This window comes from Rhinolophus sinicus, linkage group LG03 (assembly GCF_036562045.2).
Source record: "Rhinolophus sinicus isolate RSC01 linkage group LG03, ASM3656204v1, whole genome shotgun sequence".
Taxonomy (NCBI): Eukaryota; Metazoa; Chordata; class Mammalia; order Chiroptera; family Rhinolophidae; genus Rhinolophus; species Rhinolophus sinicus.
In genome coordinates, this window is record NC_133753.1 from 140,278,946 (window position 1) to 140,293,894 (window position 14,949).

Below are 14,949 nucleotides of genomic sequence, written 5' to 3' on the forward strand. Positions count from 1 at the left end.
ATTATACATGCTCTAGTTAAAGAAGAAAACCTTAATGTATGTTATTAGATATCCCATGCTTACCTTGGTACTGAAGTTAACAGATACCATCAGTCCTGTCCCAGCATCTCTGGCCACCTGCAAACTGATGAAAGTGGCCTTTTTATGAGACACAGGCAGCCGAGAACCCACAGAAAAATACACGAGGCTTTGAGGTTCAACACTTTGTAATAATTGAATCTGTGCAAATTTGGCACTATTGTTTATTGCTGCTCCAGCAGTTACTTCGTACAGTTCCACAAAAAAATGCATTTCAACTTGAGGTATCTGATGATGGGGGGAAAAAAAGGATGATTACGAATATATTTCTATTTTTAGATAATTCTGATGTTAAGAATTAGTATTATTCATATACACAATTACAGAAATAAATATCAATCTAGAAACACATTCTGTATAAATACAGAATTAAATTCTTAGATTACCATGGGGTTTATTTTTTTGGTCTTTCTTAAAGAAACATCATTACTACCTCTGGTGAGTTTCTTACCAGAAAATCAATGTTAGTAGACAACCTATGTGTACTTCAATAAGCAAAAGTATAAATAAAATATATTCAGACATGAACTGTTATTTAGTAGTTAAAAGGAATGAACTATTTCAATACTTTTCAATGTGGATGGATCTGAAAACATGATATTGAATGGAACAAAAAATCAAGGTGCATAACAATGTATGTATCATGATATAATCTATGTAAAATTAAAATTACATAAACCTTACTACATATAATTAATGGATACACATCTATTTAAATATTTTAAAACAAAAAAATGCCATGACAGTAGTTGGCTCGGGTTGAAGGGATTGGGTTGGGGACAGGGCAGGCTGTGGAATAAAAGGTTTTACATAAATATGACCAAATATTAATAGTCAATTCTGTAAGTTTAGGTCTTTTTCAAAATTTCCCAAAATTCAGTATCAAATAAGTCTAAATTTAGTCTGTTGGATTATAATTTGCTCATGTTTCACCTCGTTCTTTCACCTCAGTTCTCAATCATCTCAAATAATTTATTTTCTAAAGCCTGCGTTCAATTTTACAACGTACTGTCAATCATCTGTCTTTACTATTTACTCTTACACAATAATCTAAACATCTCAGCAGCATTGTTAGTTTCCCGATATAGCTCAATGAAGCTAAACTGACACATTTTCAACTGCATTTGTCATTGTCTTATTTGATATACTGCATCACTTTTATTTATCAGCAAGGGCCTCATTCATCATTTGTTTAGTTATCATTTTAATGAGACTTATTATGTCATGAAACAATATAACAAACTCTTCAGTATTACCCAAGAATAAGTACTATTTTAGTCACACAGTAAATGAACTTAATCTCCTTTTATTGTCTAAAGAAATATGTTTCGCTTTCCTACAGTACGTATCATTCTTTGCCATTTCTGATTAACTATCAGTAAATATTGAAATATGGAGAAAACTGTACTCTCCCACTTTTGAGAAACTAAATTTGGCAAATACAATAACTAAACTAAAAAAACACTAGGAAAGTAGGGGTAACTATTTTCAACAACTATTATTACCTAATGGCCAAGAGAGCCTTAACTCACAATTGTTTCACTTAACTATGGTTTTCAGCATGTTACATTATTTATTTTTCAGCATATTACATTGCAACATAGACTCTTTATTTTTCATAAAAAAATTCTTGTCATAGTGATGATGATTAGAACATTACTTACAACCACTTAGAGTCAAAAGAATATGTTGCAACCTAAATAAGAAACTGTCTAAAATTGAACAATGTAAAGACAGATGCCAAACATAATTAGACTAGAGACAAAAGGAATTTTCCAGTTTTACAAAGAAATACTCTATTCAAACAATGTCAGAGTATATTGGGTAACCAAAACTCACAGATCGTATTTGAATCTCTCCAGACTTAAATATGACTGGAGACTCACAAGAACCTATTTCCTGTGTAACTGCCAGCAAGGTGCTTTTGTAGTTGGGTCAGAAACATTCCAGGATGATCTTTTGCCCCGCTAGTATAAAATGGTTTTTTCTGGGTTCATCTTTGTTCAGAAGCAAACAATCAAAGTAATAATGAACTAATACCTTACTTAAATATTTTTAAAAATATGTGCAACACATGTTTAAAAATCTGTTTACTTTAAACAGATTTTGTGGGTTAAAAGTGTGCTTCCTCAGTTAATTAACTATTACCTTTACACATTTTGTTAATATGGAACCGTTAGATATAGCAGAAGGAAGGGGGAATTGAAAAGACGAGTTCTAATCCTGTACTAGGGAAAGTTACTTGAATTCTTCATAACTTGAAAATGAAAATATTAAATAACTGTAGAGGTGATAATTAGAGATATGATAGAGTAAACACCTTTGAGTTGAGGGTCCCAAGACTGGATTAAGTTTATGAGAAATGACCATTAATCACTAGTATAATTCTATGGATGATGTCTTGTGTTTGCTGTGTTGTGGTGTTGTGTTATAACTCCCCTACCATAGTATCACGGTAGCTACTACTCAGTCACTAAACTGCCTTGGGCTTCATTCCCATCCATTGTGAATAATAATTATACAAATCCTTTTTTATGAAGAGCCAACTCCTCGTGAAGAACTGTGCAAAGAGCCTCTCATTCATTATATCGTGTAATCTAAGCCCTATTATTAACCGCATAAAACCCAGGAGGCTCAGGAAGGATAAGTAACTTGTCCAACGTCACCCAGCTAATTAGTGTAAGAGCTAAGATTTGAACCTAGGTCTTCTATCATCAGAGCCCAAACTCTTAACCACCATACTACCTCCGAGAATAAGCTCGGTATCCTTGGAGGCCTTCCTCTGATTAAAAAAAATAAAAGAGATGGTTCTTAGGTCAAAAGTCAAGGAATGGTTAGTTGTGCCGCTCTTCTGGGACCTCCAGATAATCTCTCAAAGGCCACTGCGGAAGAACATGTCTGCAGAACCAGCTTCATTTCTATGTCTAGGTATCAGTTTGTCAGACATAAAGAGCAGAATTTAAACTGGATGAGTAATAAGTATCCTTCTAGTCATAAAATGCAATTTGTTAAAATGCATATTAGAACCTGATAGTACTTTTTAAAAATATATGTTTTCCATTCTTCTAGATATATAATCTTCTTTTTAAAATTTTTCTCTTACTAAAACCAGAATGTGTATTACTCTTGCCTATATCTTGCCTTTTAACAGCTGAGAAGACAATGAGAGCAAAATGCCTTGAAAATTAGCTACAGGAGAAAACTCAGTTCTAGGATTTGAACATTACATTAGAGAGAGAAATAAGAGGTGAAACCAAATTCATTTTCTTAACTAACTGAAACTACTTGGATATGGGCTCAGTAGCATTTCCTGAGTTAGGAGAAAGGATATACAAGCAGCATCTTACGTACTGCCTACTACATTCTCTTTCCCCTTAATTATAATATCTTTAATATCTAGGAATTCCCTTAGTATTCTCCTGCAAGGCGGGCAAGCTCAGAGGAAGCAGTCTCTTCTCCCACCTACACTCTAACTTTCCTATTTCCTTCCTTTCAGCTTCTCTAAGACCACCCCTGTTTGGCTGTTCTCCTTTCCCTCTCTCTCTGGCACGTAGAGACCCCTACAAACAGTATTAAAGCACAATTCTCCATTTTTCAGCATGTTTACCTACTGTACCTGGCTGCTGTCACCAATAAGGTATTTCCACTCTGTGAAAATTGTTGTCATCTCTAAATACACACAAAAGAACTAAGTCAGCAAAAGACTGATAAAGACATTTATCCAAACAGCAATACAGGATTAAACTGGCTTTGATCTCAAAGTCTTTTCTCATAATTCTACAGTTAACATCTATTGTATGAGACAGATGTTTTAAGTCTAGTGAAATATGTCCAAGATTCTAATTCACCAAAATTCCTACTTGAGATAAAAACGCAGAATAGAATTTTCAATAATTCATGTATGCCACATATATTTATGAAGGATGATCGGGTGAATGCAAATATTAATAAAAACCATGTTCTAATTTTCAAGCAGCTTAGAGTCTAACAGTCAAGATAAAAAAGTTTTGATCCTGCACATAACTGATAACTTCCATAAGAAAGGTGCAGATAAAGTCTTTGTAAATTTAGAGAATTAAGAATTCTAACTGGAGATATCACAGGAAGCATCACGGAGGAACTGATGTTCTACTTAGTCCTTAAGGGAGAGAGAGGAAATGTGGGGCTCGGGAGTTCTGGAAGGCATAAAACCATTTGAGCAAATACACAGGAGAGGGTTTAGATGTTTTCAAGTAGAATAACATGATCAAATGTTTTGAATATTGAAATTTTAGTTCTTCCTTTTCAGTGTGATAGGAAGTATTAGCTGATGAAACTCCAACTCAAAAAAAGTAAAACACAATAAAATGATATGTTAAATTAGAGTGCAAGAATCAGTGGGAATTCAGTATTTTAAAAACCTTATTTCCTAGCTCTATCACTACCAAGGTAGCTCAGATCAGCAGCACCTTTACCAACCATCAACTCTCACGCATATCTCTAGTACATAGATTGAGACTTCAAAAACTCTTTCTGATAAAAGAAATAAAGTCCTTGGACAGTAGTTGATTACATGGCTTAAGATCGGGAAAGATCAGGATGGGTCAGGATGGGTCTGTTATTGCTATAAATCAAATATCCTTCCAGGGATTTGTAAAGCCAAATGAAAAGACAAAAGACCAGCAAGTGACACGACTGCAAGTAGCAAAAAGAAAATCATTTAGTAGCAAACAAAAAATCATTTTGTAAGTATTTAAAATTAATTGAATCCGAGTCTTAAAAAAAAACAATCCCTGTATACGTACATGGACCTGCAAAGTTCAAACCTGCATTGTTCAATGGTCAACTGTATTTTCAACTCACAATTGGGAACCCACATATGGGGAGGCCCACCATAAGTTATAAGCAGATTTTTTACTTCAAGCGTGGTTGGCATCCCTAACCCCGGCATTATTTATGAGTCAACTGCAATTGTATTTGTACATGCTTCTTCTGCTGTCTTAAATACATGCTGTCTTCTGCATGTCTTTGGCATGTACAAAGAAACCATGACACTCTGAACATTTATAATATTATGACTAGTTTTTGTATTAAATATCTGAGTTTAGTAAATTAAGTAGTAGACAAAGAACAAATAATACTGAGAGCTCCTTAGGCATTAAAGTATCATAGAATAGTTATTTAAAAAACCCACACACAATTATTAATGACTAAAGCTGTGAAGTAATCAGTGACCAATACCAACTGAATAATGAAGATTCCTTTGGAAAGAGGGGAGATGCCTGTCTCCTGGGTGCCATGTACAACATGAACCAATAGAAATTTATCCAAACGCTCAGGAAGCATGGCCTCTGTACCTCTTCAGTTGATCAAAACTGAACTTTCTAACTATACATAAATAATGCAAGAACTTTCATTCTGTGATGACATCAATGGGTATAATGGGATATGATCAAATCCACGGGTATAATAAAAGAAAAATACTAAACATTCAGAGGAATTGGAAATAACTAATCTGGCTGAAAATGACTCAAGGGACCATTCACACAATGAGCAGGTGAGCCAGGAAGAATTTTGGAAATGACAAGAAACAGAAACAGAAAAAACAGAAGGGCTTTTTTAAAAAAAAAAGAGATACAATTGACATATAACATGTATTAGTTTTAGGTACACAATAATGAGTTTACTTATAAAAAATTCTCCAATGTAATAAATTCCAAGTTTTAAGTCCACTGCCCGGCAAAGAGAATTAGACATATGGCTAGGCGAGGCACAAAGGATCTCCACATACCCAATGTGGAAGTCGCAGTAAAGTGGCATTAAAATTATAATTCTAAAGAAATACAATGATAAGTTGACAATACTGTGCTCATCATTTCTTACCTTCCCTGATTTGAGCTCAATGGGGATAAAGCACTTTGTTTGACCTGTTGTACAGGTTGTGGTCCCTGAAACAGACAGAAGTGTATCCATCAGGTTCACACCATCCTTCTGGAGTGTGGTGGCTGTTTTGTTTAATGTGACTCGCCAAAAGACGTTGACATCTTCAAAGGCCCTAGGAACAAAGCAAAACTTAGGTAAACACAGTAACAGTGTGCTGTCCCTGTGTCTAACGCAGAATGTGTTATCACTGTGCTTAAGTGTATCTCTGAATTTAAGGCATACACTTACTTTACATGGCATTCTTTGACCATGTAAAGAATGCTGAATAAGTATTTATTGAAATATTACGTACCAGGAATGTGAAAACAAGTAATATTTTTCTGCTTACTATGCCTATTATATACCAGAAATATGAAAATAAAAATTATAGCAAATCTCTGCCTTCAAGCACAATGTTCCTCATTTGTCTTTTTTAAATTAAATTTATTGGGGTGACAATGGTTAATAAAATTATACAGGTTTCAAGTGTACAATTCTATAATATAGCATCTGTATATTGTACTGTGTTTTCACCACCCAAAGTCACTCATTTGTCTTTTTTTTTTTTTTTAAGATTTTATTGGGGAAGGGGAACAGGACTTTACTGGGGAACAGTGTGTACTTCCAGGACTTTTTTCCAAGTCAAGTTGTTGCCCTTTCAATCTTAGTTGTGGAAGGTACTGTTCAGCTTCAAGTTGTTGTCCTTTCAGTCTTAGTTGTGGAGGGTGCAGCTCAGCTCCAGTTGCCGTTGCTAGTTGGAGGGGGGCGCAGCCCACCATCCCTTGCAGGAGTCGAACCGGCAACCTTCTGGTTGAGAGGACGCGCTCCAACCAACTGAGCCATCTGGGAGCTCAGAGGCAGCTCAGCTCAAGGTGCCGTGTTCAATCTTAGTTGCAGGGTGTGGAGCCCACCATCCCTTGAGGGACTCGAGGAATTGAACTGGCAACCTTGTGGTTGAGAGCCCACTGGCCCATATGGGAATCAAACCGGCAGCCTTCGGAGTTAGAAGCATGGAGCTCTAACCGCCTGAGCCACCAGGCCAGCCCTCATTTGTCTTTTAACAAGAATTATTCTAAAGAAAAAAACACTACTGCTAAAAATGGTTTTTATAAAAATAAAGGGCAAGAGATAATCTTCATTCTCAGAGACTATTTAGGCCCAAAATGAAAAAAGGTTTTATATACATATGTACACACACACACACACATGCACGAACACAACACACATGCATACACATGTATATGTGTGCATACTAAGTGCATGGGTGTGATGAGCATTCAGAAAATGTATACTACGCAATATGAAATTGCAGGCTAATTTGGTACTCCAAGTCTCCCTAACACTAAATGGTTGTGCACGCAGAGTGATCAGAGAATAACAATTATGACAAAGTGATGACTCACATAATCTGACATTTGTATGGTACTTTAAGAAGTACAGAATGGTCAAGGTAGCCCTAAGTCACACCCATAAACCAACTGTGTTAAATCACAGATGAAGAACTAGAGCATCTGAAAACTGACATACCAAATTCTACACTACCTTCTTTTATCAACATTTCTTCCTACCGTGACTATCTTATCAATTCAGATTAGATACTGTATAGACACACAGGCTGCTACATCTTCCACCTGTGTATAAACATACCTGTTTGGCTGCCTTGTGACAATCAGATGCAGTCTGTTCCTATCAGCTCCTTCAGCCAGCTCGAGTCCGCGCTGGGATGACTCACTGAATCCTATGATGCCATTTTGAAGATCACTTCCTGAAAAGAAAAATGGACAGTTATAATATACTGAAATCTTTAAAGGATCTCCAATGCTTCACTAATCTTTCCAGCTCAGATAGTATAAAAGTGAGAAATTCACACGTGAGTGCGGGGAGCTATAATGTTTAAAGATCTTTCTTAAAAATAGACCGGAATTAAAATGATAACATTAAGATAGCTAACACTTTGAGAACAGAAGACTGGAAGAAAAACACATGAAATCCTTGTCCCCATACTGACATATGTGCTCATCTCTCTCTGATAAGATTCTGTATTTGACAGTCCTTGACGTTTTCTCTCTGTTCACTGTTTAAAGTCAGTATATCTTCATAGAATGCAAGTTCTACCAGAGCAGCAATTGTTTTGTTTACTGCTGTATCCCCAATACCAAGAAAAGTGGCAAGCATATTGTAAGTGTTCAATAAATACTTCTTAAATAAATGAACTCCATTTAACTGATTTACTGTCCAATAAGAGAGTTGACCCAAAACACGATTAATGTAATGCATTCAGTTACTTGCCCCAGAGAAAAACAGAATTATTAAGAAACTCCTGAGTATCTCTGAGTAAAAGAAGCTGCTCTCAGCAACACTTGAGATTACAGGCACCATCACACCACCAAATTATGTTTAAATTGGAAAAAACCTAGGGCCCACACTACACTGAAATAGTCCATTGTTTTAGCATAGTGTCATCTGAAACTTGCAAGTATTGTGTAAAACTATAGAGCAGAGTAGGCAAGAATCATGATATGGTCTTGTCAATACTTTGATGAGTGTAAGGTACTGGCAAGCCAAGCTAATTCACTTAAAGGAATACAGTATGTTTTCAGAGGAAAACTGCAAATTATCACCAAAAGATTTTATAAGATACATGAGGAAGTCTTTAAAAAAAAAAAAAATGATTGCTTTTTTAAGCCATTGTAATACATACGCCCAATAGTACAGAAGTTATATGACTGGGAGTTAGGAAATTCAGAATGAGGCTTCAAAACAAGATAGGCAATGGTGTACTTGGATGACTAAATTAAGTATTTTCCAGAGGAAGAATATGGATTTCAGTATGTTTAAACTTTTCCCTATACTGTAAAAATATAGATTTAGAGATTATTTAACTGGCTCTGAGCTAAGTGACATTTGCAGTCCATTAAATTCTAGCCTGGCATCTCAGAACAACATCATGTGTTCATGTTCTGAATCCATACCATGGGAAAACAATGTTTTAATGAATTCTATGCATGATTCAGGTAATTTACCCCCTTGAACTGAATTTAGACTAGAATGAGAATGATCTTATTACAAATCTCGCATCACAAAAGTACATTTTCATCTCTATCACTCCGAAGATATACCTGTAATAATGATCATGGCAAAAGCTGCAAATCCAGCGTCATCCTTTCCCTTCACAATCTGTGCTCCTCCTTGAGGGTCTGTGAGAAACACATAGAAGAATTCCTGCCCCTCAGGCTCCTCATCATCCAAAACTGGAACAAATACTTTACGTTCTCTTTCTCCATCTACAAATGTAAGGAGAAGAGTTTGTTCCTCAAAGTCGTGTTCTTCAATTGCCCATGTTAGGTTGGAAATGCCATAAATATCATGAAAGGGCAATGCACTCGGTTCCTTCTGAGCAGATCTTTCACCAAACGTATTAACGGTTACACTGACATTGCCAGCAGACCCACCAGTCCTCCGGATAAGAACTTCCGCAAGATTAAATGTGCCATTCTTCATCTCCTCTTCAATGTAAACAATGGGTGGTCCAAGACTAAATATCCCGTGAATGGAAAGATTTGCACTTACAGTGGCCACATCAGACATGGCAGGTGTACCAGGGAAGGTGATAGGTTTCTCAGGGATGGCAGATGTACCAGTTACCTCCGTAACAATGGCAACCAATTCGGTTGGCTGTGGAATGGCAGTTATCTTGGTTGTGTTAGGGTGTGTGATGGAGGAGTCAGTTTCTATAGGTATGAGAGCTGTGTCAACTGTTATAGCCACAGTTGTCTTGGGGAAAGAAACATCCATTCCTGCCGGATCATCATTATCCAATATTGTGATCACTGCCACACTGAAATCTAGATTCAGGCGTGGTCTCCAATTAGCTTTTGTAAACTTCTGTGATCCTTTAATTTCTACTGAAGTTAGGTTAATGTAAAACAATTCTTGTAGCTCAGGAAGCTGATCATTAATAATGATTATTTCAAAATTAACCTCAGCTTGGAATTTTTGAAAAAGCAGTTCCCCATTCTGAACAGGCTCAAAATCTTCCAGCGGCTTTGCACTTCCTGCAGTTGTCTGATAGGAAACTTTAATAAGATTGCCATGAAACCCAAAGAGTCTTTGTACATGTAATCTGATCATCTGTGTATCCTCTGACACGATGATATTTCTTGAACTAGGGGAAAATTGAAAGACTCCCATTGGTTCAATTTCAGCAACGGTGAAACCTGATCTGGAAAAAAAATTAAACCATGAAAGAAATGATGAAAAACAGGAATACCAACCACTGTAGGGGTTCATCTTTCACATATTTAAGATGCTGCTCATGAGGGCATCTTAAAAATGACATGTCCTTTCAAATCCCATAAAACCTTACTTACTTATTGATGACTATACTAAAGCACAGGAAATGTAAGAACAGGTGCTGCAATAGCAGGTAACAGGACCTAACAAGTTTTAACCCAGTGAAGAGCTCATAGGTCTCTGCTTTGTTTCTCCAGTCCTCCCAGAGCAGCTCTCTGAAGGGTCTGAAACATCAGGTTCTCTCTTACCATCAGTACACGGGGAACCAAAACCTTAGGATGCTGTGGTGTCAGCCAGGTTTCTCACCTACCAAACAGAAATAGTGGCCCCTACTAGATACAAAACCCTTGCTTCTTCCAACGGGCCTGTAATGGGACTATTCTCTCACACAAATGTTGCTCAAATTTTATATGAGAATTAGTAGAAACATCCAAGATTGAGTGATTAATCCTTAGCTTTATCCTATGGAGTTTTGTTGTGAGTTAATAGTTATGTCAGAGGTAACACTGGGATCCCATCAGCCTAATCCAGACCACAGACATATTTTGGGGGGCTAATTTTTTTTTTAAGTTTAAATGTGAATGCCTTTAGGGAGGACACCCCAGAGCCCATCACTCTCTATTGTCAAGCACTCATAGCTCAACACATAGCACAGTGGTTAAGAGCTCACAGTGGCCAGACAGCCTGGATTCAGGTCATGATCCCAACACTTATTAGCTGTGTGACACTAGGTCCACTCCATAATCTACCTGTGACTCACTTTCTTCATCTATGAAATGGGATTAATAACAGCATCTAGGTCATATGGCTGTGGTGAAGAGTAAGAATAAACATATACCTTTCCTAAAGCAATGCCTGGCCTAGGATGAACACTATAAAACTGTCAGCTATTACTGTTGTTAAAGGCATTTGATTTTGTTACCCTGAAATACTTTCTGTGGCCAAACACTTTTGAAATGATTATATGTTCTCTAAAGCCATAGTTGATTCTGCCAACCAGTATCTCCCAAATAAACATGTATACAAACACACCTGAACACACATTTTCCCCATTTTCCAAGTAAGTACAGTGAAGAACAAAAAGATCAAGCAACTTTCCCCAAGTCACACAGCAGATAAGTGGCAGAGCCAGGACTAAATTCACGAGTCTGGCTCTAAGGTCTGCCCTCTGCTGTTCTGATCAAGTCCACCCAAAATATGTGAAAAGTAAATTGCTTTGGACTGGGACATTTTTACCTGCAAATATACTGATTTAAATTAAACTCAAAAGAGCCACTGCTACAAGTCCCATTATGACCCTACTGTGTAGTCTTTTTCTTACTCTGAATCCCTTGGAGAAATCAGGTATTTTTCAGGGGGACTGTCTTCTGAGAAGGCACCTCCCCTAAAAAAATAGGTGACTTTGTCGTTATGGTTCTTTTTGGAGATGTTACCCAAAGCCACCATTCTCAAGTTAGAAGTCAGGTTGAACACTCTTCAAGGAAAGCTGTGGGTGCTGATTCTCTGAACGTCTCCGTGGCATCGTTGACGTACAGGCCACACGTTCCTCTACACCAAAACTGTTTCTGCATCTGCTTTAAGGAATGTAATCCTTGTCTTTTCCTGTTTCAACTGATTAATTCCAGATTACTCCTCAGAGACTTCCTGGGCTGAGAATTGAGTTGGTCTTACCGAAGTTGAGCCCCACCAGGGGCTCTGCTCTGCACTCCTGAGAGGTGAATGACAAAGGCCTCTGGCTGACCAGGCCTGGGAAATGTCCTCAGGGAGACTCTTTTACTTTGTTCTCCATGGGAAAATGAAAGGCTCCCTAAAAGAACATGAAAAGGGAGTCAGGGTATCATTTCTGAGTTCTTAAATTGGGATTCAACTCTTAAAAATGTAGTGAAAGTAAAACATTTAAAAAGTGGGAGGGGATAAATAAACTTACAGGAGCTCCCTAGACCAAACAAACCTTGTCTTCAATCCCTGTCTACACTACACGGCACAGGTCAAACCATCTAACATTTGCATCTCACTGATCCTCATAAAGCTACTGGTATAATTTTAAAAATTAAGTAGATGAAGTGACAGTTGCTCAACTGTCAGAAATATTCAGGTGAACATGTAAATGGATACAAAGGTGTACCTTTTTATTATTTATTATTATTATTATTATTATTATTATTATTATATGGTCCAAGTGAAGTGTTTAGAACTACTTTTAACAAACTCCTAATGTACAAACAGAGTAGTCTGCTTAGTGATCATTATTTCCAGGTGAGGTATGAAGTTTTTAATTTGATGGAATAATCTTTCTGATGGAATAAACTGTCTCATTCTCACCAAGCATCATTTGCAACTCTGATCACTCTAATATGGGAGCACTGATTTACCCAGAAAACAAACAGTTCATTGTACAGAGTAGGGATAATCCAAGAAAATTAGTGGATTTTAGGAAAACTTTTAGGCAGATCTTAGAAAAACTACAACTCACCCAGTTGCGGGGTCATGTTGCCAACAACAATGAATTCAGGGATTTCTAACCCAGGAGCATATCCAGCCACCCAGGCAACTATGAGAGCACCATATGTGCCTCGCCTAGAAATCACAACTTGGCTGGTTCCAGCAGTGACATCCGTGAGTGAAAAAGCAGTAGATTCAAATCCAACCTGGGGGAAAAACATGCTGAGAATATTTTATTTCTCTCTAAAGTTTCTTGTTTTCTGGAGAGGAGGTTAAAAGTAAACTTCTCTTTGTTTATACAATATATTTTCTTGCTTTAATTAAATAAATTCAATTAAAGAGTAACGTTTAAGAAATGACATCTGAGACTTGAAAATTTATAATTCTGATTATAAATTCTGATTATAGTTTATTGCTTTATTTTTTTATCAAAATGTAATCCTTTGAATTAACAATACCTAAGAAAGGCAAATGTAATTAGGGTTAAAGAAAACCATAGATTAAAAATGTCATTTTAGTATGATTTTTTCATGGGTCTTTATAGAATCTGATTTGTCTAGAACTGAAATTTGACTTCTAAGACATAATAATAAATTCTTCGTTTATAAAATGAGCACTATGAATCAGATTTTTCTATTAAGATTTTTTTTTAGCTCTTTGATTCAATTTAGTATCTTTTTTATTTTTTTAAGATAAAGCTTCAAAAATTGTTTTTAAACAACCATCTTTTTCATCTACATCAAGTTAAGATCTTGTTTTAAGGGCAACCTTCTGAGGTTATCCTGAGATTCATATGAATTCAGTTCTGGTCAATTAGTAAGAATAAAATCAGATTCTGGGCTTCACTTGGATAACTTAGTTTATCTCTTTTGGTCCTAATATCTATAAAATTGGTTTTTTGGTTCTAATATCTATAAAATTGGGGTATCATACGGTAAACAGTTCTATATCAAAACTCATTCTCCCCAATTTAAGTTGAAATGGTATCAGGAAAGTGTCTGAAGCTGCAGAAAAGAAAAAACAACAACAACTTCAATTTGACACCATCCTAGAGTCTTCATTACAGCGAGTCTTCTACTTAGCAATTTATGAGAGCTTTGGTATATCTGAGGTCATTCTTACTACAAAGCTGCTTGAGTGACTGCTTGAAAGTGTCCTAGGCACAAAGTCACACACACACACACACACACACACACACACACACACACACACACTGGTAAGCAGTACAGAGGATACACTGAGGACAGGAGTACACCATGATTGGCCCTGATCTTGCCCTTTGAGGTGACACAATTATACAATGTTGTGACAACATGCACGGACAAGGAGTAGGAAATATTTCACTATGCCAAATGAATGATTCAGGTTGAAAGAAATCTTTTTTAGAAGATTGCTCAACCTAGGAGCAAAAAGAAGACAACAAAACTTCAAAGCATTATTAAATCCTGTACTCATTTCCTCTTGAACAGAGGAGGTGCAGAAAGAAACTTATTACTCCCAGCTATTTTTCATGGTGATGGATTCCACCTTAAGGGACAAAGCAAATTCATTCCCTGTGGAGAAGCAGTTCAGGAGGGAATAACTGAAGAGCATCCCCTTAATGGCCACCCTGTTACACAAGCTCCTGGACAGATCTGCCCATCCTCTTGCCCCTTCATCTGCACAGATTCCATGTTTGCATCTTGGAACAGCCCTTCTCAGTCAAACTGAAGGAGCTCCCAGCTGACAAAGGAGGATGCACTGATACCTCAAAATGGTTTCAAAAGGACCCATATCACCATAGCCAGAGACGATAGCCGTGTCTTGTTCCTACGGTGATGGAAGCAGCCTACACAGGAAGTAAAGCTATCAAGTTATTTATTCTCATGTGAATTTATGAAGTGTTGAGGAAACAATCTTTCCTACAATGAACTCAGGTGGAAGACTCAGATGCTTAGGTGCAACTGTGTCACAGGATCTCACTACTAGCATTTATCTACATCAGTACAAACTTGTCACAGGATAAAGAGTACCGAAAATTAAAGACAAATACTCACAAAGTTAGTATAAATGAGAAAAAATCTAAAATATTAACTGATGTTTCATTCTACTTTTAATTATTCAGCATAAAATACCTCAATATTCAATATCAAGGAAAATCTGGAAATTTTGACACGAGGTGACTATCATTTTAAAAATTTTATACCTTACATTCAAATTTCACAAGATACAAATTTCCTGAAAGTCTAAAAAGGA

At 36.6% G+C, this 14,949-nt stretch overlaps 1 protein-coding gene across 1 annotated transcript in view; it reads right to left on the minus strand.

Annotated features, from left to right (window-relative positions):
- ADGRV1 (adhesion G protein-coupled receptor V1) overlaps window positions 1-14,949 on the minus strand; it is a 503,501-nt gene that overhangs the window by 290,927 nt on the left and 197,625 nt on the right. Inside the window, exons 72-77 of the mRNA XM_019734240.2 lie at window positions 12,746-12,920; window positions 11,944-12,079; window positions 9,099-10,201; window positions 7,627-7,744; window positions 5,941-6,112; window positions 64-306 (exon numbers count right to left, since the gene is read on the minus strand). Of these exons, the coding sequence (XP_019589799.2) occupies window positions 64-306; window positions 5,941-6,112; window positions 7,627-7,744; window positions 9,099-10,201; window positions 11,944-12,079; window positions 12,746-12,920 (1,947 nt within the window). The remainder of the gene's footprint in view (window positions 1-63; window positions 307-5,940; window positions 6,113-7,626; window positions 7,745-9,098; window positions 10,202-11,943; window positions 12,080-12,745; window positions 12,921-14,949) is intronic.